The sequence below is a fragment of the Cordyceps fumosorosea genome (assembly GCF_001636725.1).
Source record: "Cordyceps fumosorosea ARSEF 2679 chromosome Unknown scaffold_3, whole genome shotgun sequence".
In the NCBI taxonomy this organism is placed as follows: domain Eukaryota; kingdom Fungi; phylum Ascomycota; class Sordariomycetes; order Hypocreales; family Cordycipitaceae; genus Cordyceps; species Cordyceps fumosorosea.
The window spans coordinates 217432-243840 of record NW_017387303.1 but is presented as its reverse complement, the minus strand read 5'-3'; the positions used below and the strand labels follow the sequence as shown (position 1 = coordinate 243840).

Sequence of the window (26409 nt, the reverse complement as noted above, 5' to 3'; positions counted from 1 at the left end):
GTGCGGGTGATGATGGGATCCCTTGATCTTTTCTTTTTTTTGGTGGGTGGTGATGTCGTGGTGCGTAAGCCTCGTCGCGAGCCCCCGTGTCGCCAATGGAGGGCTGCCGGCCACCCCCCTCCTTTCGATCGTGCAGAGAGATCTATATTATCCAATGGCGATGCCGTCACACGATTTGTCCCTTGCCCAGGCACAACCCTGCATGGGGGGAGAACCAAGGCCAAGACGGCAAAACCGCCTGATTGCGATTCGTGTGGTGATTGGAGTGGGGCCGTAGAGTGCACTCAATCAATCGGCTTGCGGGCAGAATGACAGTAGGGCTACTTGATTGGATATTTTCATGCAGGAGCAAGAACTGAGGTGCGCTATAAAGAGAATAACCGAAAATTTTGCTTTATTTCTACAATCTATATTTCGTGGTTTCTTTGTTTAATTCATCGTCAAGGTGTTCGCAGAGGTGGTAAACCGAACCAATGCCGCTTACATAATTGGCGATTTTCGCCGTCACCAACTTGAAGAAGAAAATCGATTAATTAGGAGAGCGTACGAGTTGAGGGATGTTCATGAAATATTCGAAAGGGATGGTTCGTAGTCCTGGCTTATTAAGGCTTAACTTCCGTTGTTGGCCTGAATCAAGAAAATAAGGGATAACGGATAGAGATGATAATTAGCAAGGACCAGTATGTAATAATACCAGCCTCGTTTCCTGTGCCTGATAACTGCCTTTACTTGCCCGTGGTTCATTTGCCATGCGGAAGCATAGCTGAAGCATGACATAATGCGACGCGCAGGGAAAGTGCAATTTACGGATATATAAGCCTCAAGTCAAAAATCAACGCGGATCTGACTTGAAAACACATGTCGTCAGCCGAGTCTTGGCCACAGGTCAGCATTATTAAGGTCAGACAAGGATGGTAAGTGGCAGGGGGGGCGCCGAGCTTATTCTGTCGAGGGGTCCCTGTGTGTGATAAGATGGTTGATAATGACTCCCTACCAAGACCTACTAAGAATTGACAGGTGGTTACGAGTGAAGGGGACTCGCGGTTGGTGCCGCGCATGTCCATGAATGATCATCAGCAATGGAGGGTAACCCGCAGCTAGTCGTGTAGTAAGATGCTTGATGCTCTACAGGGACCTGTGCAGGCGACGGACATTGAATCCAAGCAGTTTCGCGGTACGTTTCCGTGCAAAATTGGAAACCGGCCACAACATCCAGCTTAGAGGTCATCTGCCGACTGGTCTAGGTCTGAACATCGGCTTGCTGCGGCCAGCCACATTGCTACCTCGTCCGAGACAATGGAGAACAGGGGAGGAGGGGAAGGAGGGTATCAGTACGGTGCAGGCCGGCAGTAGTGGTGATGTGAGGATAAAAAGACTGGGGAAAAATCAAATGACGGGCGAAATGAAGTCGAGCATTCAGCGGATCGGATCGCCATTGACAGAGGCCAAGACTCGGGGTAAAGGAGGCTCAGATTGTGGTTGAGCGCTGAGCGCTACCAGTCGGTGCCCTATCTCGTCAGGTGGCTTACTGCTAGATAATAAGGTGAGATGAAGGGGATTATGCACCCTTGCAAGCATGTAGGCATGTCTTTATGCGTATGTAGGCTGGCGTGTGTTTGAGCACACGAGGCAGTTGACGAATGCACACCAAGACACCAAGTTACCTGTATTGGTCTATTGCATCGAAGGCTAGCTGCTGCGTGCTGCCAAATGTCATGTACCGAGGCTTTGGTGCAGTGCTTGCGAGGGGTTTGGGTCGAGTCTAGCTGCAAGGTGGCGGGGACGCAGCAGTAATATACTTGGTACGGTAACTAGTGACCTAGAGAGAGAGGTGCAGGTTGGGAGCGGCAGATTTGAGCCATTTTACCTCGTTACAGAGACGCGGTCGGCAAGCAAGGGACGTGACATGGTGGTGATGCGAGCCGCTACTAGGACGATTAGCAGGACAGGTAACATGCAACGACAGGGTCGAGGGCCAACCGTGTCGTGGGGCAGCATGGCAGGGACCTGCCTTGTGGCTTGGGGAAAGGCGATGTTGTGTCAGTTGGAGATGTGTGGTGATGATGGAGGCTTTGTCTTGGGGACGAATGATTTGAAGGAAGAAAACAAGAAACTGTAATCAAAAGCCAAGCGCGTTTGTCGAAGATGCCAGATGCTGTACTTCGAGGTATTGTAGGTACAAAGGTAAGCCGCAACGCCAGCCAGCTGGCAGCCCCGGACGGACGGGTACCTGGATGGAAGCCTAGCCGAAAGTACCTTTTGTCCGGCCGGGCAAATCGAGTCGATATTGGGAAGCAGACTTGGCACGAGCAAAGGATGGCGTTTACATGGGTCCGGGGAGGGTTCAGTTGCGGGTTCATACGGTAGTGTCTTGATTTTATTTCCTTTGTGATTTTCAATATTTCTTTTTCCTGGGCATAACTAGCGTTGCCAGCGTTGCCAGCGTTGCTGAAAGCGTTTCTAGGTAGCAAAGGCTGAGGCTTCGGAGAAATGGAGAGGTTTCGGAGTTGGTTGGAGTAACAAGAATCAGTAAAATGAACGGTGGGAAGGCCGGAAGACTGGAAGGCTGGAAGGCTGGACGAGAGGTACCTCCCCCACCACGGCCCCAGGGTACTGGGTCGCAGTTGCTGGTGGTTTGCCCAGGCCCAATGTAACCCATGTAACCCCAGTGACCCCCCCTCGAGCTCCCACTTGTTTGCAGGAGCGGTTTTTAGGTACAACCTGTTGCCTGGTTGCTGGTTGGCTGGCCTGGCCGGACGGCGGAATGGAGCGGCCAACTGCAGCCCAGGTAATGGACGGTAAGTCTTGTCATAGGTAGACAGTAAGGGATCTAGCCTAGCCAAATTGTGCTACTCCGTATGCTATGTATGTATGTACTACGTGCCTCCCTCCAGCTTGTCGCAGCTTGTCGGAGTAGACAGCTCACTCTCCCACTCACCACCACCACCACTCTCGCCCACCTCTCCCACATTATAAAGATTCACAACCTCCCCCAACCCTCCAACGTCTCTTTCCTGCCCCTTTCTGCTCTTCGACTCTTCTTTTCCATCATACACCCTCCCACTACCACACCACTTTCTTCAATTCCTCTGTCTGCAACCTCCAACAACAATAACTCTACCCGTCTCTCAACCTGCAGACCTGCATACCCCGCGCCGTCGCTGCAAACGCACTTTCACAACACCACACATCACATCACGGGTTGCCGCCATGGCTGCTGAACAACCAAAGGTCCAGGAGGCCATTACTGCCCTCAGTACGTTACTTCCCAGCTTACCAACCTACCTGCTGCGCAGCCTCGATACCTCCCTCTGGTCACCAGCGCAACCATTGAAACCGCAACCTGCTAACCCAAGATTCCAGGCCCTCCTGAAAAGATGCTCGAAAGTACGCTTGCTCCCTCTCCCCCCCCCCTCATCTGCAATCTGATGTAACCAGGACCTCTTTTTTTTTTATTTTCTTACTGACATGGCGACATAGAGCACCCCAGCAAGCCCCACCTTGCCAGTAAGTCGACCCCTCTACCATTTTTTTGCGCCTCGCCCTGTTGTCGCGGCTTGCATGTAGCGCCTGCTCCGAAAAATAGCCATGTTGGGTGCCGAAGCGGGAGACGCGAGATTTCGACTTGGTCAACGCCCCAGCTTCTGCATTGCTTTGCTGCTTGCGCTTCCCGCTCATCACGAGTCTTGCGACAACCCTCAGCACAACCCCTCCCCCGCCAACCACCTTCACCCCACGCTTTGCTTAGCTCCAACCAGCTCTTGCTAGCTTCTACACCACCAGCTTCCGTCCGCCCGGTCAAACGTACTAGTTAGCTCGGCTAACCTCTTGTCCCCTAGACACCGAAGAGTACCAGAAGCTCTACAAGGAGTCCATCACAGAGCCCGAAAAGTTTTGGGGAACAAAGGCCCGCGAGCTGCTCTCCTGGACCCGCGACTTCGAGACCGTCTACAGCGGCTCGCTCCAGGGCGGCGACTCCAAGTGGTTCGTCGAGGGTGAACTTAATGCCTCCTACAACTGTGTCGACCGTCATGCCCTCAAGGACCCCAACCGCGTCGCCATCATCTATGAGGCTGACGAGGCCGAGGATGGCCGCAAGGTCACCTACTCGGAACTTCTCCGCGACGTCTGCAAGCTCGCCTGGACCCTGAAGAAGAGGGGTGTCAAGAAGGGCGACACTGTTGCCATCTACCTCCCCATGATCCCCGAGGCGATTGTCGCCATCCTTGCTTGTGTCCGCCTAGGAGCCGTCCACTCTGTCGTCTTCGCTGGTTTCTCTGCCGATTCTCTCCGCGATCGCGTTATCGACGCCGATTCTCGCGTCGTTATTACCTCGGACGAGGGCAAGCGCGGAGGCAAGCTCATTGGCACCAAGAAGATTGTCGATGATGCTCTGAAGCAGTGCCCCAACGTCCACAGCTGTCTTGTCTTCCGCCGCACTGGAACCGAAGTCCCCATGCAGGCCGGTCGTGATGTCTGGTGGCACGAAGAGGTTGAAAAGTGGCCCAACTACATTGCCCCCGAGCCCATGAACTCGGAGGACCCTCTCTTCCTCCTCTACACCTCTGGCTCCACGGGCAAGCCTAAGGGTGTCATGCACACTACCGCCGGTTACCTCCTTGGCTGTGCTTTGACTGGCAAGCACGTCTTTGACATTCACGACGGCGACCGCTACTTCTGCGGTGGCGATGTCGGCTGGATCACTGGCCACTCCTACGTCGTCTACGCCCCTCTGCTGCTCGGTGTCACCACCGTCGTCTTCGAGGGTACTCCCGCCTACCCCAACTTCTCCCGTTACTGGGACATCATCAACAAGCATCAGATTACCCAGTTCTACGTCGCTCCCACCGCCCTGCGCCTGCTGAAGCGTGCCGGTGACGAGTACGTCACTGGTGAGATGAAGCACCTCCGTGTCCTGGGTTCCGTTGGCGAGCCCATCGCTGCCGAAGTCTGGAAGTGGTACTATGATATTGTCGGAAGGAAGGAGTGCCAGATTGTCGATGTGAGTGAAATGCATGCGACGGCTAGAAATGCGCTGATTTTGTAGACATACTGGCAAACCGAGACCGGCTCCCACGTCATCACCCCTCTTGCCGGTGTCACGGCCACCAAGCCTGGCTCCGCCTCTTTGCCCTTCTTTGGTATCGAGCCCGCCATCATCGACCCTGTCTCTGGCGAGGAGATTCACGGCAACGACGTTGAGGGTGTCCTGGCCTTTAAGCAGGCCTGGCCCAGCATGGCCCGTACAGTCTACGGCGCTCACAAGCGTTACATGGACACCTACTTTAACGTCTACCCCGGCTACTACGTGCGCAACCCCTCCATTTTACCTGCGACGTTGGCTAATCCTACTAGTTTACCGGCGACGGTGCTGCCCGCGACTACGAGGGCTTCTACTGGATCCGTGGCCGTGTCGACGACGTGGTTAACGTCTCTGGCCACCGTCTCTCCACCGCCGAGATTGAGGCCGCCCTTATCGAGCATCACGCGGTCGCCGAGGCCGCCGTGGTTGGCGTCAACGACGAGCTCACCGGCCAGGCTGTCAATGCCTTTGTCGCTGTGAAGGAGGGTAACGAGATCAACGACACCCTGCGCAAGGAGTTCATCATGCAGGTCCGAAAGAGCATTGGCCCCTTTGCCGCGCCCAAGGCCGTCTTTGTCATTACCGACCTGCCCAAGACCCGCTCCGGCAAGATTATGCGCCGTATCCTGAGAAAGATTCTCGCCGGCGAGGAGGACCAGCTCGGCGACACCAGCACTGTACGTCCTCGTGTCCTTTTTCTTTGCTGATGTTTCAATTACTGACTTGTTGGTAGCTGTCCGATCCCAGCGTTGTCGACCAGATCATCGCGACCGTTCACGAGGCTCGCGGGAAGAAATAAATCGAAAAAAGAAAACAAATATCAAGAAAATAAACAAGGGCAAAAAAACAAGAAAAATAGAAAAGAAAGGTTGGTGGCTGAGATTTGAGCTTGAATTGATACCAAGATTCGCAAATCTGATTCATCCTGCGCCAGGAGCACATTGACATTCGGCCACGGTGGTAATGGAGATATTTTGGATTTTCGGGTATTGACGCGTAATGATTTGGAATATGACGTTTCTTTCAAGGCCTTGTCTACATATCGTGATGAAGTACTTGTGCATCTTGCCTCACTTTCCATTTTTGAAAGAACAGTAACACGAGATGATCCTCCTTGCATCGACCTCGCTCGTCCCCGTCCAGGCCCAGCGCCGTAGCCTGCCTCGCAAACTCGGCATGCAGCGTCCGCAGAGCCTCCAGCTCCGCCTGCTCGTCCTCGCCCTCCTCATCCATGTAGCAGAGCGCGTTGTGCACCTCGAACGCCGCCGCCAGCACGTACCCCAACTCGGCCTCCTCCAGCACCCTCTCCCCTCTCCTGGTCGCAAACTACGGATTTTGTGAGTCATTCTACGTAATGCACCAGACAGGGCTGCATAGTGCTGCGCCAATGCAGACTAGTACTTCGGGCCTTCCTAGATGAAGCGACGGATTCGTCAAGGATCGAAATACCAACTGTGAGGAGACAAGTGGCAGCGTCAGCTTGCGTGCCGGCCCCGTGCCCGGCCCCATAACTCCCGGCTCCGCTGGACTCCTCCGGTAACTCCTCCCACCACTGAGGGGCCAGTGTAGAAGAAGTGATTGCACTACGTCATAATAGAAACAGCAATCTAATCTGGTATTCTAGCCAATGTTGAATGGCTAGTAGAATGGCCAAGTCCTGACGTACGCTAGACAAGGTTAAACGCCTTGTGCTTGTACTCACTTTCGTCAAGCTGGCCGTCCATCATGTCCTCCACAAATGCCTGACCCAGGTACTGATACTGGTCATCGTCGATCGGTCGCAGAAGTACCGGTACGGTATCACCCACCAGCGCCGCAATCACGTCCCCGGGTTTCGCCAGGTACGGGCCGAGCCCGGCCCTACCCTCCTCCGTCACAAAGAGTGTACGGTTACGCGTCACCTCCAACATTGTCTCCTGTGCGGCATCGACAGCTGCGTTCACTTGCGCCTGGAGGGGCTCGCCGAGATCCGCTTCGGGGAACGATTGGATCCAAGCGATTGCCACCGCAGACAGCTCCGGTGCCATCACGGGCTCACAACGCAGCAGCCGCTCGCAGCACTGGTTGAACCTATCGACCAGCGGGAGTTGGCGGTGACGGTCCGCGGAAATAGTGCGCCAGAGGCGCGTTTCGGGCGCCTCAGATGTCTCTTCGCTGCCGTCGCCATCGTCGCCGTCGTCGCCGTCGGGGGCGTAGAGGTGGAGAAACTCGAGCATGTCGTCAACGCAGGCCTTACGGTCATCCCCCAGCGCTGCGTACAGGGCGAGAGCGTGTTGCTCATCGTTTTTCTGAGAGTCGAGGACCCGGAAGGCGCGGCGAACGACGCCACAGGCGAATCCGCAACGCTGCAGGATGTACCCGTTGACGATTGTCAGGCGGGATACGACCTGCGGGACGCGAAAGAGCTGAAAAGAAGCGTCCTCGCTGAGCGGCTCCTGGATCCCGAGGCGGCCGATGCGGCGCCAGTCGGGCACCCAGGTTGGCAGGTCGGCAGTGTCCTTGGGGAAAGACGCCAGCTCCAGAAGAAGCTGGCCCGGGCAGGCTGCATATATGGCCACTGTGGCCGCAGTGTACACGTCACGGGTAGTTTTTCTGTAGTCGATAGAGAGGTCGAGGTGCTCCCAGTCAGATGCGGCGCCAAGAAACGCAAAGATAACGTCCCGCGGATCGGTCGCTTGGTAAAATGGGCCTGGGAAGTTGGGTGCATTGTACGTGGACGCCAAGCGGGTGAGATACCAGTGCATCGTCGTTTCCAGGCTCTCATAGAGCATCTCGCCGCCCATGCAGATCAAGCGGCCGTCGATGCCGAGTAGGGCGTTGCTGGACGGGTCAGGGATGAACTCGTAGCCGTCGCCGAGGGGCGGTGCATCGCCACGCCAGGCGCGAACGCGGCTGAGAGCGCGCATGATAGCGTAGAACCGGTGCAAATGCATACGCTTGTTCCCGCAAAGGACAACGCCGCGCTTGGCGTGGACGAGCTCATGGATGATCCAGCATCGCGTCCAGTTGGGCCTGCGCGCCAGAGCCTTGATGGCGTCGCGCAGGCGCTTGCTGTACACGCTCTCCGTGCTAATGAGCTCGTCAATGAAGCTGCGAGCGCCGAGCGTAGAACTCGTCGTATCGGTATCCTTGTGGGCGTTGTTGAAGAAGAATTTGTCGCCGGGATAGACGCCAACGTCGGCAGCTTTGCGACCCCATGGCTGGAGAAAGTCGAACAGCCAGCTACTATCATTGGCCTCGGGCCCGATGCAGAAGTAAACAAATTCGGCCGATGCGAATATGTCGTGCATCTGTGCCACCTGCCAGCTCCTCTCGTTCTGATCCGCTTTGTTGATGCAGAGGGCATCTACCCAGAGCAAGTCGGTGTCTGGCACAGTATCATCATCGAGGACCTGTACGAGGGCAAAATGCAAGTTGACAGGTATATACCAGGTCAGTCGGTTGATAGTAATGGCTACAGGGTTCTCGTCCATGCCACCCCAGCTATACGAGATGGCCCGGTACTGCGGCGGGTACTTGAGAGAGGCAATGATTGTATAGAACTCGAAGGTGTGTATGCGGCGTCGTATGAGCCGGATCTGGTGGTCATTTCGGTCCAGAGCTTGGAAATACATTTTGCAATGAGCGGCTCTCTCGGGCGACTTGCCATGGTCGCCGGTTGCGGTGGCTAGGCATGATGCCCCGATGCCTTTTAAAGGTTTATCAGACGACGGACGGGTCTACTTGGTCGTACGTCATGATGCACTCAAGTGTGCCAACATCTGTAGCCGCCATACGCTGCGCTGTCGGCGAGGCTGTAAGAGGCGATCACAACAAGTCATTAATAAATGCAAGGGGCCGTTCTTGCAGAGTCGGACAAGTACCACAGGGCCGGGCAGGTGACCGAAATCGGGCAGCAGCGGGCAGTTCGTGTGCCTGGCAGATCGGAAGCGAGATCCGTGTGGTGTTTTGTGAGTTTTCTGGCCAAACTGAAACGGCATTACGACGGCTACGGCTTGCTTCGTATGAGTCGTGGCGCTCGGAGGATACCACGCAACTCAAGGCCTGTGGGGGACGGCATTTGATACGAGGGCGCTGGGCGTGGCGGGCGCGTCCTTTGTAGGCTGCAGCTGGTGGGAGGGAGACATTGGGAGCGCCGGACGTGGCCGCCGGAGAAGATTTCATTGACTGGAGGAGTGATTTCCGGGCCGAAAAAAAAATGAGGTGGAAAGGGAGGGCCAGATGCAAGGCATGTGACCCCGTGAGATCCTGTGTTTGTGTACTGTGGATGCTGTTCTGTGTTCTGTGCTCTGTGTTCTGTGTTCTGTGTTGTGTGTTCTGTATTCTGTGTTCCGTGTTCCGTGGTGCTGTGTTGGTAGCACGAGAGTGAGCAGCTACGGGTTCGGGAGGACAGAGAGCCGGAAGAACGCTGCTGGGACACGTTTGAGGACGCATTTCAAACAGGTGGTGTTTGGGTGATGGGCGCGGGAGAGGGACGGGCAAGGACCGGGCGGTATGGGCGGTTGGCGTTGTTTTGATTCATTGTAAGAGAGGTTTTGTCTTGTCTTGTAAAGAAACTTTAACGAATGAATGGCAAGATGAATTGCGAGCTCCTCCCGGGATGGTATTGATATTTAGAGATGCAGATAGAGATTGTCGATAGGTGCATGGAGAAACAAGCAAAGTACTAAGCTTATGCAATGCACTGTCGTAATGAATACTTGTGGCAACTAACTATTGGGTAGGTAATGAGGTAGGGAAGGCGCAGCCACAGCCACAGCCGCACCGGGGGCTGGGGCTGATTGGTTCCAGGCAGTGACCTTCTGTCAGCGGGGCTGCTTGGCTGGCCGCCACGGGGGACGTTTCAGTGGAGACCAGGCCCTGTACACTCCTGTAAAATTCAGCCTTTCTGCAGACCAGGGCGCTAGAGTGTCTTGTTGTCAGCCAAACCAGCCAAGGCCATGCGGACGGGTGGCAGTTCAAGCAGTTCAAAGCAGTCCAAAGGGCCACAGAACAACGGATCCGATTGTTGCGAGAAGAATCTCGGGGAGCATGATGCTGTCCCATGATGCACTCTAGTTATTTTTATCATGCTGCATGCGCAGAGGACAGGTTCGGCAAACGCACCAAAATATATCAAATAGCCAGTGACTTTTGATCAGAGATGATACATATTAATACCTAGGTAAATATAATACCGAACAGGCTTCGGCGTACCTACAGTACAGTATGTCGGTACCTGCACTGCCTGCTCTGGAGTCTTCAGTAGATTACGCCTACAAGGTTAGGTAGGTACTAATAAGTGACTTGCAGGTACCTACAGTGGATTCGGCCTCCCCTCACAGCCTCCAAAGCCCGTCCGTCTTCCCTCCACCTGCCTTGGCCAGTCCTCCCCAGCGTCGAGCCTCTCAAACTTTGACTGCAACATCCATCCAAGGAGGCGCCGCTCAAACCAAAACCCTCGCTTGTTTGTATACCCTCAACGGTTACGCGCACATCTTTCTTTCTTTTTTTTCCTTTTGTTCCTTCACCACCCACGATCCACGATCCACGATCCTCATCTTCTGCTCGCTGGACGTCGCATTCCTGCCCGCTTCACTCATATTCGACGCACCCCCGGACCGCCCGGGCCTCTCACGATCCACCCCAGAAAGACTGACTACTGGTAGAACCCGAATGGAGTCTTGTCGAGTGTAGTCGCATCATTCCGCATCTTCCTAAAGGTAGACCCGGCTGCAAAAGCCAGTTCTGCTCTCTGCCAGCGCCATCATGGTTGCGTTACGGTCTCTCGCAGCCGCCGTCACCAGCGCTGCGCTCTTGTTGCAGACGTCTCTCGGTAAGCCGCTGCACCTTCACCCTCATCCTCGTCCCTGCTGCAGCCGTACCTTGTTCCTTGTCTCCCTCGGCTAACCCATCTGTCCATCGTCAGCCGAGTCCTTCAAGCGAAACCCCGTTGACTATGTCACCCTCATCGACAACGTTCAAATAAACACCCCTTCCCGCAGAGTTACAGCGCATTCCAAGTTCGACCTCACATTTACCCTCCACAACGGCCACCAGAAAATCAGACTCGCCCTCGAGCCCAACAACGACCTCATCCCCAATGATTTATCCGTCACAGTTCTCGGCTCTGACGGCTCCGTCGCTGCCGCCCACCCCGTCATACGATCGGACCACAAGGTCTTCAAGGGCCTTGCCTTCGTCCAGCGCCATGGCCTGCAAGGCTGGTCTGCCGCGGGCTGGGCCAGAATCATGGTTCTGAAAGACGGCGACGAGCCTGTTTTTGACGGTGCTTTCCGAATCGACGGCAACAATCACCACATCGAGACCGCTTCCAAGTATCGCCTGGTCAAGCACGAGGGCGACCCTAGTGTGCAGCTCCCCGACCAGAGCGCTGCCAACAAGACCATGGTCGTGTGGCGCGACTCAGACATTATTCCTCTCGATTACTCTCATTCCGAGTTGAGGCGCCGAAGCATTGCTAGCAGCGCACTCTGCAGTTCCGATTCGCTGACCTTCAACTCCAAATATGATCCCGTGGCGCGAGACTTCAGCCCATTGCAATCCATGCCTACTCACCAGCTCTTTGGTCGCCAATCTATCGATGGCGGCGGCGGCGGCGATCCCGCAGGTAATTTGATTGCCAGCATCGGCTCCGTAGATGGATGTCCAACAACGAAAAAGGTCGCACTTGTCGGGCTCGCTACGGACTGCACCTATTGGAGCGTGTTTGGCTCCAAAAACGATATTCAGACGCACGTCCTGGGTGTCGTCAACAAGGCCTCAGAACTCTACGAGAGCACCTTCAAAATCTCCCTGGCCGTCAGGAACTTGACCGTTATTGAGGCAAACTGCTCCAGCGGAGGCACGTCGGCGACTCCATGGAATGTTGACTGCTCGCCCGATTTTAGCATCACCGACCGACTCAACACATTCTCTGCTTGGCGAGGCAAGTCGCAGGACAAGAATGCCTATTGGACACTCCTAACAAAGTGTCCCACCGACAACGCCGTCGGTTTGGCATGGCGCGGCCAGCTTTGCCGTCAAGGGTCTGCGCCCAACGGTGGCACCAACGACACTATTGCCAGTACCAACGTCGTAGTCAATGGCCCTACCGAATGGCAAATCTTTGCCCATGAGACTGGGCACACGTTTGGTGCCGTTCACGACTGCACCCCCGATCAGTGCCCCGTCAAATCATCTGCCCAATCCTGCTGTCCCCTCAAGTCGAACCAATGTGACGCCGGTGGCCAGTTCATCATGAACCCCTCCACCGCCAACGGCATCACGCAATTCTCCCCTTGCACAATTGGCAACATCTGCTCAGGTCTCAAGGGCAATGTCAAGTCCGACTGTCTGACAGATAATAAAAATGTCGAAACCATTACCGAGAGCGTGTGCGGTAACGGCATCGTGGAGCCCGGCGAAGATTGTGACTGCGGCGGAACCGAGGGCTGCGGCAACAACAAGTGCTGCAACCCCAAGACGTGCAAGTTCTCACAAGGCTCCGTCTGCGACCCGGCCAACGAGGATTGCTGCACCGATAGCTGCAAATTCGCGGGCGCCGACACGGTCTGCCGCGCCAGCACCAGCGAGTGCGACCCCGAGGAAAAGTGCCCCGGCAACTCGGCCAAGTGCCCGCCCGACGAGCACAAGAAGGCGGGTGAGTCATGCGGCAACGGACTCGAGTGCGCGTCGGGCCAGTGCACGTCGCGAGACCGCCAGTGCCAGGTGGCCGCGGGCGGGCTAACGCACAGCAACAACACCAAGGCCTGTCGCAACGACTGTCTGATGCTGTGCGAGTCGCCGTCGTTTATGGGCGGCCAGTGTGCCTTTTACAACCAAAACTTCCTGGATGGCACCAGCTGTAGTGGCGGCGGGCGCTGTCAGGATGGTCAGTGTAAGGGCAGCTCGTGGTGGAAGGAGTTCACGCAGTGGTTCGTCAACAACAAGGCCATATCCATCCCCGTTACCTGCGTGGTCGGCCTGCTGGTCATTGCTGTGCTATTCTCGTGCATAGGCAGCTGCATCCGACGCTCCAGCCGCCGCCGTCCCGTCCGTAAGCCTGTCAGCCCGCCGCCGTTCGACGGGTCTGGTGGCTGGAACCCCTACGCCAACGCTCAGTGGCAGCCCCAGGCCGGGCCGACCATGACGGCAGCCAACGGCTTTGACGGCCCTCCTCCTCCTCCTCCTCCCGGCCCACCGAGAAACGAGTTTTACGGGAACAACAACAACAACAACAGCAACAATGTTGTTGGCGGCAATAGTGTGCATGATTTTGCCGCGCCGCCGCATCCGCCCCCTATTTACAACTATGGCAATCGCGGGAGCGGACCCCGATATGCATAGATGATATCTTGAGGGTAGATGTGAATTAGAATATGCTGTGGATGGTATCATCGCTCTTTTAATGTCGACCTTTATTAGCATGGAAATGGCGTTTTGGGGGTTTTTTTTTTGGTTCTTTTGGCTATAGCAAATTTTGTCGACAGGTGAAAGCTCCTTGGAATAGAAATAGAAATCAAGGCAAATGGTCTTTTTGGGCATAGAGAGAGTTGTATATCAATAGATGGAAATGCATCCACGAGCCGGCAAGCTGCGCAAGATATGACTGAGGCTGCAGGCTGGTCAAGCGCGGTTGGTGAGGTGGAATGGTGAGGGGTATATATAAATTAATAAAGCATCCGATTATCAACCAATGAGCATTCAGCTACGACGGGTGATTCAAACACCCGGAATCTTCCGTAGTATAGTGGTCAGTATGCTTGTCACGCTTGAGACCCGGGTTCAATTCCCGGCGGGAGAGACCGCCAGAGTCCATAGGACTTTTTTTTTTTTTTTTTTGCCTCGGGCACGGATTTCTTTTTTTTTGTTTTCATTCTTAGAAAGAACATCTACAAGTAGTGCAGCGCGACTGACCTAGTTTCGTTCTCGCTCTTAGTATTATTGAGTTTACTTGCCACCACTGTTCTGTGGTCCCCGAGGTGGCACATTTCACGGTCTCGGTCTGCCTGCCCTTGGCCAAGACCAAATACTTCTTCTTCCCGTCTTTCGTAAAGGGTCGCAGTCCCATCATTGCATCGTCTTCCATTCCTGTTCTCCTTTCCTCTGCGTTTTCAGCGTCTCCGCGCCGCGCGCTTGTCCTCCTCCGCCGCGAACCCGCACAGCGTCGTCATGAAGCGGTACCTCTGCCCGGGGATGCTCTAGACCCCGCGGAACATTCGTCAGCCTTTTGTGAAGCCTTGACTTTCAAACAAGAAGGACGGGGGAAAGGAAGGGGGGGGGGGCTCTCACGTCGTTGGTGCTCTGGGCGTACATCATCAGCTGCTCCGGGCTGTCCAGCACGGCCAGCGCAAACTGCCTCGTCTGCCTCTCCTCGTACGTCTCGTTCTTTGGTCTTTTTTGTCTCCCATCAGCATTTCCCATCTCCTCACAGAATTAGGTCGAACGGGGTGGGGAGGCTCACACGTTGCCAATCTGCATCCTCGGTCCGTCGTCCTCTTCCTCTTCCTCCTCCTCCTCCTCTTCCTCCTCCTCCTCTTCCTCTTCATCGAGATCCATCTCTTCCTCCTCGTCTTCCTCTTCTTCTTCTCCGTCGCCGTCGCCGTCTTCATCCTTGGTGTACGGATCCTTGCCGCGGGATTGCCGGTCGCGCATCTCGGCGGTAAACGGGCGCGCCGGCCCGGGCTTCTTCTTCTGCGCGGAGGAAGACGAGGAGAATGTGGCGCCGGCGGCGGCGGGGCCTGGGATGGACGACATCGGACGTCAAGTCTTTCCTGTGGCCTTGTATGTTCTACCCCTTTTTATAAAATGCGTATGTTTGTGCGGGAGGTTATCGGGAAGTTGTTGAGATGGAAAGCCGTTGGGTTTGATGGACAAGAGTTGGGTGCGGGGCCGACGTTGAAGATGCAGAACGCGGCTTCGCGCTTGTGTGGCGGCATGAAGTCTGTGCAGCCTCGTTACTAACAGCACTTACCAAGCGACTTCCGCTATTGAATTTCACCTCTAGCAAGGCAAGCCATACCAACAGCACCGGGGGATTCAAGAAATAGCAGTGACAAAACAACCGGTAATATAATTCATCGTCAGTCGCTACCACCACCATTGCCCGCCCCGCAATCAATTGATCAATTGATGGAATCGAGAAAACCTATTCCACTGTATTTCCTACACTTATGGTATATCTTGTAATGTACACTACTGCCAACTGTACAACGAAAGGAAAACCAAAAAAAAAAACTCATCAAAAAGACGAAACAGCTCCACGCTAGACATAAAAAAGAGAGGAAAACGTCCCTCAGTCATGATAACATCCATAAACCTTGCCCCATCAAAACTCCAATAAAAAAAGAAAACAATGCCACAAAAACGACAGAAGCAAAGAGAAAACAAGGCAAATGACTGCCCATTGGTGGAATGTCCAGAATCACAACTCCTCAAAACGATACAGAAATGACCATATCCCCCCTATGTCACTGACTTCTATGCATAATTACAATAAGAGATTCAATGCAAATGCAGGAAAAAATGCACTTGCAAGAAAAAATTGTAACCAACCGTAGGCAGGGCATCCAGTACCTTGCCGTCCGAGTTACCGTAGCATTGTATATGCTTTTTTGTTTTTGTCGCTTCGTTTCGTCGCACCTCGTTTTCGTGGTGTTTCCTAAACACCTTTTTTGGCCGCATCAACATATACAAGAGAACGTTGGGGGCGTCAGTCGTATCCGGAACACCGAGTACAAAACATGATTCGCCTCTGTGGTTATTAGGACCTCGGCGACCCGGCACATGCGTGGCCGCGGGACTTGGTGTCATAACCAACATAAAATGGCGGTTCACATGTGGTAACGTCATTGCCGAAAGTTTATGACAGCGAGCTGTAACAGTTAGCAGGCGTAACAAAAACAACATGACAGTACGTACTCGGCTATTTGATCCATAGGCCAGCCTGTGGCCCGTCATGTCCCAGCATAGGCAGTGCTCATCCTCCTCGTCAGTCTCTTTAGGACTGAGCCAGCCAGGATGCGGCGGTCGGTTCCAGCACGCTCGGGGCATGGTGGCGCTGCCCACCTTCCAGATGAGAACCTGGCTCGATGTGGCGCCGGCGATAAAGGCTCCATCAGGGGTAAAAGCCAAGCGCACAATGGGCGAGTCCATGGTGAGAAAGGACTTAGGCTTGCTCTCTGGTTTGCGGGCGTTCCATATTAGAATGGCGCAGTCGTCACCGCCTGTAGCTATTAGTCGCTCGTCGTCCGTAACGGGGTGTGAGGCCGGTAGGGGCTGCCACTCCATGGTAGTGATGGCGCCTTGGTGTGCGGATATAGATCTTCGTTGACCAAAATCATCCCAAAGCTGCGAATGTTAGTCCTATGCTCCTCGCCTGCCATCCTTTGCTCTGCCTATTGCTTTGTGCCTGTTGAATGGTTGAGGAATGTTTAGGGGTTTCAGCTTACATCGAGGACTCCCTTATCGCTAGATGTGGCGGCCAGCCTAGACCGCCGGTCGAACAGTATTTGGGAGAAGCTATCGTCGTCCTTGGTTTCAAATTTGCGGACTTGCACAATGGAAGACTCGGTGCAGTGCAGGCAGATGAGCAGGTCGCCGCCGCAGAGCAAAAAGTCCGAGTCGCCAATCCAGGTGGCATCGAGGGGCGCCGAGCCAATGTCTTGGCCGGGTAGACGATGCGATAGTGAGATGCCTGTTTGCGATGAGTAGACAGTGACGACGGCGCCGCCCTTTTCTGGCGATATGGCGAGGAGGCCGGTGTTGGAGGGGTTCCATAGCAGCTTGACGACGGGGGGTTCCGGAACCTCCATAGACTGAACGTGGATGCCCTCGGCGGACCATATGTTGACGGCGGCCTGAGAGCCTAGGTCGGCGGCAACAGCGATGGTTTTCCCGTCTGAGGTCCAGGCGAGGGCGGTGACGGTAGTTGTTCTTGGAGTATCCGGGCTGATGAGGTTGTGCGCATGTGATACGTGATCCTGGGGGTGACCTGGCAGACTGTTGGCAGTACGCGAGATGGTCCAGATACGGGCCAGCGCATCAGTGCCAGTCGCTGCCAATGCGGATGGGTCCGTAGGATTCCACTCGCACTGGAGGAGGATGGGCGCGTTCTCGGTGGTGGTGGTGGAAGGAGAGGCGGCTGCCTCGGGATTAGAAGCGTCGTCGGCGAGGCGGATAAAGGTAGTGTTGGGGGTGAGTTCCTCGACTTTCTCGACCTGGGTGCCCTGCTCGGGGCCGTCGGTCCGGGAAACGGGTTGGGAGGGCTGCTCGCCCTCAAGAGGCGAAGGATAGGCATGGTTGTCGGACTGGTCGATGTCCATGGGCGTGGCAGATCCGGGAGCTGACGGGGTGCCATTCTCGTAGCCGTTGGCGAGACGAGAGCGCTTTGGTGATGAGCCATTGGTGCTTGTGATGGTGGGAAGGGAGCGCTTGCGGGCAGCCTCAACGGCGACGGCGGTGGCCTCTTGGTCGTATTCCTTCTTGGCCCTGAGGGGTGAGTCTAGGGGTCCAAAGATGCCATTCTTGATGGCCTCGGGCTCAGCGGTGAGACCGACGGGTAGCTGCGGCGCGGGTGGATGGGTTAGCGATGAGGGTGAGATGCGATACGATGCGATGCGATGGGGGGGATGGGGGAAGAAGAGGCGAGGATGTGGGCCGAGAGGGGCGAGAGGCAAGGCGCAGGTATGGGATGGACAAGATGGACGTGTCAGATGGACGTGTCAAATGGTGGATGAGAGCAATGATGGATGGATGGATCAAGGTTGACAAAAGCAGATGATTGGTGGTTGGTTGGTTGGTTGGTTGGTTGGTTGGTTGGTTGCTTACGCCTTTGCGTGCCTGCTCGCGCTCGATGGCATTGTAGAGCAAGCCGCGGTTGACGACGGAGACTAATGCGTGACCCTTGACGTGGGGCGCAAACTCGAAGTCGCGGTGCGGTTCGCGAACGTCCCATTCTTTTTGAAACTTGGCGGCCGTCTCGCGATAGTCTAGGAGGGGTTAGGTAAGCAAGGTGAGAACAGACGGAGAGTGTGCGACAATGGCGGCTGATGGGCGACCGAGTCGTGGCGAGAATGAGCGAGGACAGGACCAACGTACTGCCTTCCAAGAGGTACCTGTGAGGAGAGGCTAAAGTTAGTACCAGGGGCGACAGAAGACTTGGTCAAGAAGCCGGCAGGGCTACAGAGAGCGAGCGCGGGGGCAAAAACACAAAAACATGAGCGCAGATGAAAAGTGCGAGTGTGTAGAAAACAATGACGGCAAAAAAACAAGGTGGACCGGGGTGTTGTGGTGTGCGTACTTCCAGATGAGAAAGTTGACTCTGTCCGAGTCGAGAAACTCTTTGGTGACCATGGCGTTTTTTCCGGGCTGGGCTTCAGGAGGGAGACAGAGAGAGAGCGCGCGCCCCGGGACGGCGGCCGAGGGCGGGGTCGACGACTGAGAACAATAGATATACAAGCAGGTGGACGGAATTGACTGACGCCGGCGACGGCGTCTCGGGGCGGGAAACAAGGCGCAGAAGATGGGCGAATTCTCGGGGGCGAAGGGAAGGAGGGAGGAGGTTGAAACGGGGACATTTTGAGTGAGTGAAGATTCATGAGCGAGATGAAAATCCACAATTGGGGAACGCGGGTTGCCAGCGACGCCGCGGGCGCAGGATGGTGGGTGGCTAGGTACCTCTGTGTGTATGTATGTATGTAGGTGCCTAGGCTACGGGAGTACATGGGTCAGCGTGGTATTGAGTGTGGCAAGGCAGGTACCGCAATAGACAGGGTCGGCAGGGCGGCTTCAGCCTAGATCATTCGTACGAGGGTTCCTTTTCAAAGCAATCTTTCCTGTACTTTTTTTTTTTGTTTTTATATATCTATCTACCTTATTTGTTATCTTTTCTACATCTTCCATCTCTTCGAATCTACTCTATCCATGTCCTTGTCAACGCCTGCTTCTCCAATCGCACCCGTTGAAACGGACATCTGAACCCGGTCGGCAAGTCTTTTGGCCCACAGGTACCTTTGACTTGCGCACGCACCGAGTACCACTCTCGGACAAGGGCAAATTGACAACTGACAGACAGACTGACAGACACAGCAGTCAACATTAGACAATGCAACTGACAATCCGGGGACAAGAACGGATATATGCCTACATACTTACCTCCTTGCCTTGCTTCCTCAACCTACTGGTGACTGACCGATACCTATGCCAGGTGGCAACCTCCTGGAAGGTCCCTCCCGAACCCCCCCCTCCTTGCCTCCCAGGATCGCCATAGGTTTTAGGTACCTACTGTACCTACATAGGAATACCAGCAAACAGGGACTTGGCCCAGCCCGCGGCATCTGCGGTTCCACGAGGTACCTCGAAAACACACGCATCCCCCTTGACAGCCAAGGTACCTCACACAACAACGCCCGATTCCTCCAATGCAAGGCCCCAACTGTGGATCCCTATCTGCCAGGTTCGGCGCTAAAAAAGACAAGTTGCCAGTCAGGATCAAAGACTTTTCTTTAAAATAAAAATAATAAAATAAAATAGGAAAGAAAATATAAAGAAAACATTCCGTCCCGTCCGCTCCCCACGCATCCAATGCACCTCACATGTGCAAGTGTGTTGCACCACTCCAGTCGCAGTACAACACGTACATCCATCTCCGTGAATTAAATGGAAAACCAGTATCCGTATCCCCGTGGAATTTCCCTGGTAGCTGTTGGTCTTCGCCTACACCAACATTCGCCCCCAACAGACGTGTTCACCATAAACGGCCCCTGCCGCCGTACCCCAGTCCTACTATATTATTATATTAGCAACCCGTCTCTACATAACGACTGATGCTGTAGCTACGGATTCAACCCTTGAACATTGTTATCAAATCCCACATGATTGCACTTTCATTGCCATTCTACTCGAATCACGAGGTGACGCACACTAGTACTAGACCCCATCTGCCCTCATATCGAGCCAACTTCCAACTTCCAGCGCGACGGACACAACGCCGCACCACCAGGGTACAAAGCGACACGCCCAGCCCGCCTGTTTCCATCCTCACCATGAATACCATCTCACTCACCTCGAGGCCATCATGTATGCATCTCTCGATCTTCGTGACTCGCACCTACATGCCGCTTATTCTCTGTAGCTCCGATCCGATAAGCCCAACCAGCTATTATCGGCCCGATGGAACGGCAAATTGGGGATGCTTCAAGCCCGCTGCAAGAGCAAGCATAGACTATTTGATTGTGAAGCAAGCGATTAACTCTACGTAGGCTTTATATGCATAAATGAACGCCTTGGTTTTGTTTGCATTGCCCACCACAAACCCATGCACACCCAGAAAGTGGTAGCCTAAGGCTCCTGAGAACAGGGGCAGCCCAATAAGGCTTAGCGTTCACCATTATCAAAGCTTCCAGCAAGGCCCGTTCGACAAAGTTGCCAAACCGTCCACGTTGGTTTCAACCGCCCGCACAACCAAGCTCAACCTCCCAACCGCTTCCCTCCCATCCAACGCATGGATTGCTAGCCCGACAGCATCGAGAAGCACAAGAAGCCGCGCCCAGAAGCCGTCCTCCATCTACCAGACCTTTCCCCCGCGCGCCCGGGCTCCCGACCGACCTGCCCACGCCCACCATGCCGCCGCGCATCAACATCCCCCCCGTCACGCGCGCACTGCTCATCAGCCTCGTCGCGCAGTCGGCCCTCGGCGCCGCCATCCGCTACCGCCAATGGACCGAGTCGGCGGGCGGCAACGTCGTCGTCGTGCCCTACCTGACGCTCGTCCCGCAGCTGTCCCTCGTCTACCCGTGGACCTTCCTGACCGCCACCCTCGTCGAGGGCAACCTCTTCACACTCGCCGTCGCCTGCCTCACCCTCTACCACGGCGGCCGCTACCTCGAGCGCGCCTGGTCCTCGGCCGACCTCGCCAAGTTCCTCGTCGTCGTGTCGCTGGTCCCCAACGTGCTGACCTTTGCCACCATGGTGTTTTTCTTCACGCTGACGAGGAATGAGAGTTGGACGTACGTTTCCCCCCAAAGCCCCCCCAACCTCTTTGCTGTGATCCCGATTCGCTTCCGAGTTGCCAAAGCTGACCAAACTGCCCACTTGCACAGCCTCAGTACCATTGCCGGGACGATCCCCCTCCAAATCTCCTTCCTCGTCGCCTTTAGCCAGCTCGTCCCCGCGCACACCATCACGCTCTTCCGTGGCATCGTCTCGCTGCGCGTCATGCGCACCCCGATCCTCTACGCCGGCTTCGTCGCGCTCCTCGGCCTCACCCCGCTCCTGGCCCGCGCCGCCGTCTGGCAGGCCCTCTACGGCTTCCTCGCCAGCTGGACCTACCTGCGCTTCTACAAGCAGGTCTTCCCGGACCTCGACGCCTCCCAGCCGGCGACTCTACGCGGCGACGCCTCCGAGACGTTCGCCTTTGCTGAGTTCTTCCCGCAGCCCGTCAAGCCCGTCGTCGCCGCGCTCGCCGACCGTGTCTTCGACGCCCTCGTGGCCGTGCGCATCTGCACGCCGTTCTCGGCAGCCGACGTGTCGGCAGCTGCCCGCGGTGATGGGCCCCAGCGTCGGGGCGCTGGCGGTGCGGCGGGGGCTCCGGGCGGCGCACGCGCAGAGGCGGAGCGTCGCAGGGCCATTGCGCTCCGGGCGCTGGATCAGCGTCTAAACGCGGCCAGCAATGCAGCGGGCAGGCAGCAGCAGCAGCCGCCGCAGCAGCCAGCGGCGCACACGGCCGGTCCGCCGGTGGCGACGCAGCCGCAGACGACGCAGGCGGCCATGACGACGGAGGGCCAGATGCTGGGCGAGACCAAGTTTGAGCCCGAAAGCGACAGCAGCAAGAACTAAGCGCTACTCTGTCTGGTGGAGTGGCTGCTGAGCGTTGAGCGATGGTGCGCATGCACTGCTTCGTGGGATGTCCACTCTGTAACGACACGGGCTTGTGATGAATACCCCCTCAAGTCACGGCCGAATCCTGTCACTTTGTTTACATTTTGTAATACCTCGATTATCCATTTTTATGCTAGCTAGCGATATGCGGCTTTTTGTACTTGATGGGAAGGAGGGAGGGAGAACTGAGAAAAGGCGAGCGAAGGAAGATGTATCGGAGGGAAAAGAGAGTCCGACGAACACACACATATGTATACATGCTGGGCATTTTTAGCAAGTTTCACAATTTACATTCTCATTCCAAAGTACCCATACTCGCTCCCACTACTATCCAAGTGATTGTAATCCTCCTCAAGCTAAGCAAAACATGCCCTTTACACCTTGGTGATGGTGCCCGTCTTGACGTCGTAGATGTAGCCCGTGACGGGGACGTCCAGCACCAATCCCGACCTCTTGAGCAGCGCCACGTCATCCCTCACGCTCTGCGCCAGGTCGCCAAACGGCAAGAAGGCGATGTGGTCCGCGTCCTCGCCCAGGTCCGCGCGGATCTTGCCTCGGAGCACCTCGTCGCTAAACGTGAGCATGCCGCAGTCGGTCTGTTCCCCAAATTGAAAAAAAAAAAAAAAAAAAAAAAAAAAGACCCTCCCCCCGACGTCGAGCGAAGCGAGGAAAAAGAAAACGTACGTGGTGGATGAGGATGATTTCGCGTGTGCCGAGGAGTTGCTGGGATATGACGACGGAGCGCAGGGCTTCGGCAGCGCGGCCGCCGGCGTTGCGGACGACGTGGGCGTCGCCCTCGCGGAGGCCGAGGGCGCGGGCGGGATCGATGCGTGCGTCCATGCAGGTGACGACGAGGACCTTTCTAAAGATTCCATTTATCTCTCTTCTTTTTTGGGGGGGGATGAACGACACACACGCATATACACAGACACACACGACTCACCACCCACGACGACGACAAGCTGGACTTTCATCACCACCACACGAGAGAGGGCAAGACGTACCGGCCGGGGGGGAGGGGCAGGTCGCCGTGGGTGAACTGGGCGGCGTACTGCTTGTTGGCGGTCTCAAACTCGGCGGCGACGGACATGATTTCTGTTGGTTGTGTTCTTTTTGGTCTTTCCCTTGGTTCTTGTATATCTGAGTAATACCTTGATGGAGTTGATGTGCTCCAACGAGGGCAATAACCTACTTATTTATACATTTCCCTCCCCCCTCCCCCGCATCCCATCTACCGACTGAGGGGATAAGTTCGTCATCTCAAACGCATTGTCGCCATGCTTTTTGCCAGCGCAACACAGGGTAAACTACTGGGTAGCTCTCGGAGCGGCGGTCCTCCGGCCGATGGTGTCATAGCGGCGGGCGCCCAATGGGATGCGTCCCCGACACACCTCCCAGAGCGAAGCTTATCCTCAATCTGTACGGCACAGTACGGTTGCAAGGCCATGTTGTGAGGTATCCCAACCTGATCTTGTCGGCAGCTCGCTAGCTTGGAAGAGCGGCTCCTAAATCGGGAACGGGGCTGAGAGTCTGGGTCTGGGCGCCGCATGGATGGGACGTGTTGTCAAGTTTGTTGATGCGGGGGTGAGAGAACGACCGACCCAGGGCGAGGGGGGGTAAATTTTGTCCAGAAAAAAAATTAATTATCCAGAAGAATCCGCATTTTATCGGCTTCCTTTCACTCACTGGCCGTCTTTTGTCCGTCGCTGACTCTGCTCGCTTCATCATCGCGCGGAAGGAAAGGAGGTGGTGCAGCAGATGCACAGAAGAAGCGCAGCACAGGCGTCATGAGGCCCTGCAAAAGCCCATCGACAACAACACAGAAATACCTCATAAATACGACATGTAGCATCGACTGCACCGCCGGATGGCAAGAGCCCTCACTCTTGATGCCCGCAAAGCCGCCTTTGCTTTCCCCCTCACGGCGTCTTCTTCCACTATCTAGTTGCCACCACCAATCAATCGACTGTCCGTCTGCGCGCGAGACATGCATTGAAAAGCCTCCACTCCCTCCGATGGCCAACGAAAGAAGGGCCTGAGCAAAGGGTTTATTATTAGACGAGATCGATTTCGCAGCCCATCGCCCTCCCCTCCCCTCTTCTTTCTCCTTCCCCCCTCCTCGAATCGCCGCCCGCCCGCGTATTTTCGTCCTCCCCTCCACCTCGTGGGCCGTGGCACGGTTGACGAAAGTTTTGAGCTACGCGTCTCCCACGAGCTCATGCACCTCGCACGGCATCGCCCTGTCGCACGACTTGTTGTAAAAGAAGGAGAAACTGACAGCCAGGCAGAAGCCGCCCCTAGCTCGAGACTTTTACCTTTGCGTTTCATTTCCCTCCAACTAGTCATGTCGTGTCATGTCGCTCTGGATCGCCTCCTCGTGGCGGTCGGGTGAGAGAGACCCCCCTCCCCTCAGTCGCACGGCAGAGGCGTTGGCTAGGCGGCGAGAGCAAACTTATCAACAAGTTTCGGAGTACTGCAGGAAACTTTGTTTTGGGGGTTGCAAAAAGAATCGTAACAAATAATAATAGAGGCCTGCTTTGCTGTGATTCAAGAGGGAAATACGCACGAGTCTTGCTTGCGTTTCAAGGTTGGGAGCAAACATGCAGCTAACAAGTGCCTACCTACATCACTCCGACTATCAGCCTACACAAGGATGCAATCGACTGACCATCTTCTCAGCCTGAAATGATTTCCGTCATTGTCAAATCCCGTCGAAATGCATAATTAAAAGCTCGGCCAGATGATCAGCGGCCGCACCGGTCCAGGCTGGCTTGCTGCTGCGCGCGCCGTGGACGCATTGACTATAGAAACAGGTTGACGCTGTGACAAGACAAAGCCATGTTCCTCGTAATCTGTACATAGAGGCGAAATTCTCCGTCAGAGACCAGATGCAGCACGAACTGGTCACGGGTGGCTTGATATGGGTCACCGAGCTTCTACCAGCCTAATTGCTGTTGGGCGGGATTGGCTGCTAGCACATCGGCACGCGCCCACCACAGATCAGGGCTTCAAACTCATCTCGTTCAGCTGCTTGTCCATGCTAGTCATCCAATTTTCCGACCTTGCTTCTGTATTTCTGAATAGTATGTGCCAGGATACACGCACGCACGTTGCTACCAGTACTCAGTACGCATCGTGCTTGCTCAGCCAAGCTCCGCTGGCGCACATGTCATCATCAAGAACCCATGGCAGCCCTCCCAAAGGAAACACCGCCTGGAGCATCTGGCGCCTCGCTAGCGTCGTCTGGAGTCTGCAGAGAGTTACTAGTAAGAATCTGGGCAAGGGCATGATGAAACCTTGGGCCGGCGCCAGTCAAGGCCCATGACCACGCATGAAACGAAACACGCTGAGCAACTGCATCGCGCCCGTTTTAGCCCGTCGTGGTGCAGGCTCGTTGTGCCACGAGAGAAAATACGGGGTCGATTCGCAAGCCGGTGTGGTGTCCGCACTCGAGAACCGGCCATGAGGGCCTGTTCCGTGACTTTACTGGTGCTTGCAACCTCCCAGATCCTAGAGGTAGCTGAAGAGGAAGCCAATAATGCGTGCCGTGGTAAATGGCAGGGAAGTGGTCGAAGAGTACAATGATCAAGATAACCTAGGGATAGTGAGCCGAATAGGAATTAGAGAGCTCTATGATGAGGACATGATCAGTGTAAAGCTTCCTCGGCCAGTGGCGAGGGCCATCTTCAAGGTCAGCACATCAGCACACCTGAGTGGAGATGATGGTCGGAAAGGCTATGCGCATCAGGGGCCGGGTCGACCTACGATAGCCTCGAAAGGGATCCTTGTGATTTGGTACAGATCCACCGGAGTAGCTAGACGTGGCGCCCGTTGATAATACGGGCCAGGGTACGGATACGGATGCACTGCACACAAGCCCAAGAGATGAGAGACAGGCGACAGTACCGTCGGGCTTCAGGCTGCAAGTCTCGGGATGCCGCCATCGTTGAATGCGGTGTGCCGAGTGACGCAAAATGAAGTCGTCCGTCGGGCTGCATGACATGCTGCGCAATGCTGACCGGCTGGGTCGATGGACTGCATCGCGTATGTGCGTACAGATAAATAGCCAACTACTCCCTGGGTGGTGATGACTGCTGAGGTATGTGGTGTCATGGGGTGGGTTGTGCCCAAGTAATACAGCACATCTGTCCCACGTCCTTGTCGCCGAGGGCTTGTGGAAGCCATTCTTCTTTTTGGAAAATCAGCGGCAATCTATTCCGTACAGTGTGAGATTTCTGGCCAAGGTTGAGGGGAGGCATCATCTCGGCTGGCGGTAATACTGGCAGCAAGGTTTGCGGATGTTTGGCATCTCACATGCTCTGGTGCGACGCAAGGTCCGTTACGTTGGTAGATATGCCGTATGCTGGTTAGTTCCCGGCGCCTGATACCTGTAAAGCCCAAGCAGGGTGCGTTCCGAAGGCAGGTAGGCGGGGGGCATGCAAGAGGATGCAAGCCCTGCATTGCAG

At 55.4% G+C, this 26409-nt stretch overlaps 7 protein-coding genes across 7 annotated transcripts; 3 read left to right on the top strand and 4 right to left on the bottom strand.

Moving 5' to 3' along the window:
- Positions 1 to 3210: 3210 nt before the first annotated feature.
- Positions 3211 to 5882, top strand: ISF_01760 (acetyl-coenzyme A synthetase; the record flags this gene model as incomplete). The annotated part of the gene is made up of 7 exons (XM_018845367.1): positions 3211 to 3256; positions 3364 to 3387; positions 3481 to 3507; positions 3840 to 5002; positions 5048 to 5308; positions 5356 to 5760; positions 5817 to 5882. 7 exons carry the CDS (start codon positions 3211 to 3213, stop codon positions 5880 to 5882), a joined length of 1992 nt encoding a protein of 663 aa, XP_018707090.1.
- A 236-nt stretch (positions 5883 to 6118) lies between these two features.
- ISF_01759 (HET domain protein) lies at positions 6119 to 8697 on the bottom strand (the record flags this gene model as incomplete). The annotated part of the gene is made up of 2 exons (XM_018845366.1): positions 6119 to 6409; positions 6757 to 8697. The coding sequence occupies 2 exons, from the start codon at positions 8695 to 8697 to the stop codon at positions 6119 to 6121; spliced, it is 2232 nt and encodes a 743-aa protein (XP_018707089.1).
- Positions 8698 to 10831: 2134 nt separating this feature from the next.
- Positions 10832 to 13411, top strand: ISF_01758 (ADAM 8 precursor; the record flags this gene model as incomplete). The annotated part of the gene is made up of 2 exons (XM_018845365.1): positions 10832 to 10898; positions 10992 to 13411. The coding sequence occupies 2 exons, from the start codon at positions 10832 to 10834 to the stop codon at positions 13409 to 13411; spliced, it is 2487 nt and encodes an 828-aa protein (XP_018707088.1).
- A 1113-nt stretch (positions 13412 to 14524) lies between these two features.
- Positions 14525 to 14821, bottom strand: ISF_01757 (hypothetical protein; the record flags this gene model as incomplete). Its single annotated transcript, XM_018845364.1, has 1 exon — positions 14525 to 14821. The coding sequence occupies one exon, from the start codon at positions 14819 to 14821 to the stop codon at positions 14525 to 14527; it is 297 nt and encodes a 98-aa protein (XP_018707087.1).
- Positions 14822 to 15912: 1091 nt separating this feature from the next.
- ISF_01756 (WD repeat protein) lies at positions 15913 to 18642 on the bottom strand (the record flags this gene model as incomplete). Its single annotated transcript, XM_018845363.1, has 7 exons — positions 15913 to 15939; positions 15986 to 16414; positions 16516 to 17628; positions 17894 to 18054; positions 18164 to 18180; positions 18366 to 18502; positions 18547 to 18642. 7 exons carry the CDS (start codon positions 18640 to 18642, stop codon positions 15913 to 15915), a joined length of 1980 nt encoding a protein of 659 aa, XP_018707086.1.
- Positions 18643 to 20686: 2044 nt separating this feature from the next.
- ISF_01755 (hypothetical protein) lies at positions 20687 to 21901 on the top strand (the record flags this gene model as incomplete). The annotated part of the gene is made up of 1 exon (XM_018845362.1): positions 20687 to 21901. The coding sequence occupies one exon, from the start codon at positions 20687 to 20689 to the stop codon at positions 21899 to 21901; it is 1215 nt and encodes a 404-aa protein (XP_018707085.1).
- A 416-nt stretch (positions 21902 to 22317) lies between these two features.
- ISF_01754 (Carbonic anhydrase) lies at positions 22318 to 23033 on the bottom strand (the record flags this gene model as incomplete). Its single annotated transcript, XM_018845361.1, has 3 exons — positions 22318 to 22539; positions 22628 to 22805; positions 22948 to 23033. The coding sequence occupies 3 exons, from the start codon at positions 23031 to 23033 to the stop codon at positions 22318 to 22320; spliced, it is 486 nt and encodes a 161-aa protein (XP_018707084.1).
- Between the last annotated feature and the right edge of the window lie 3376 nt (positions 23034 to 26409).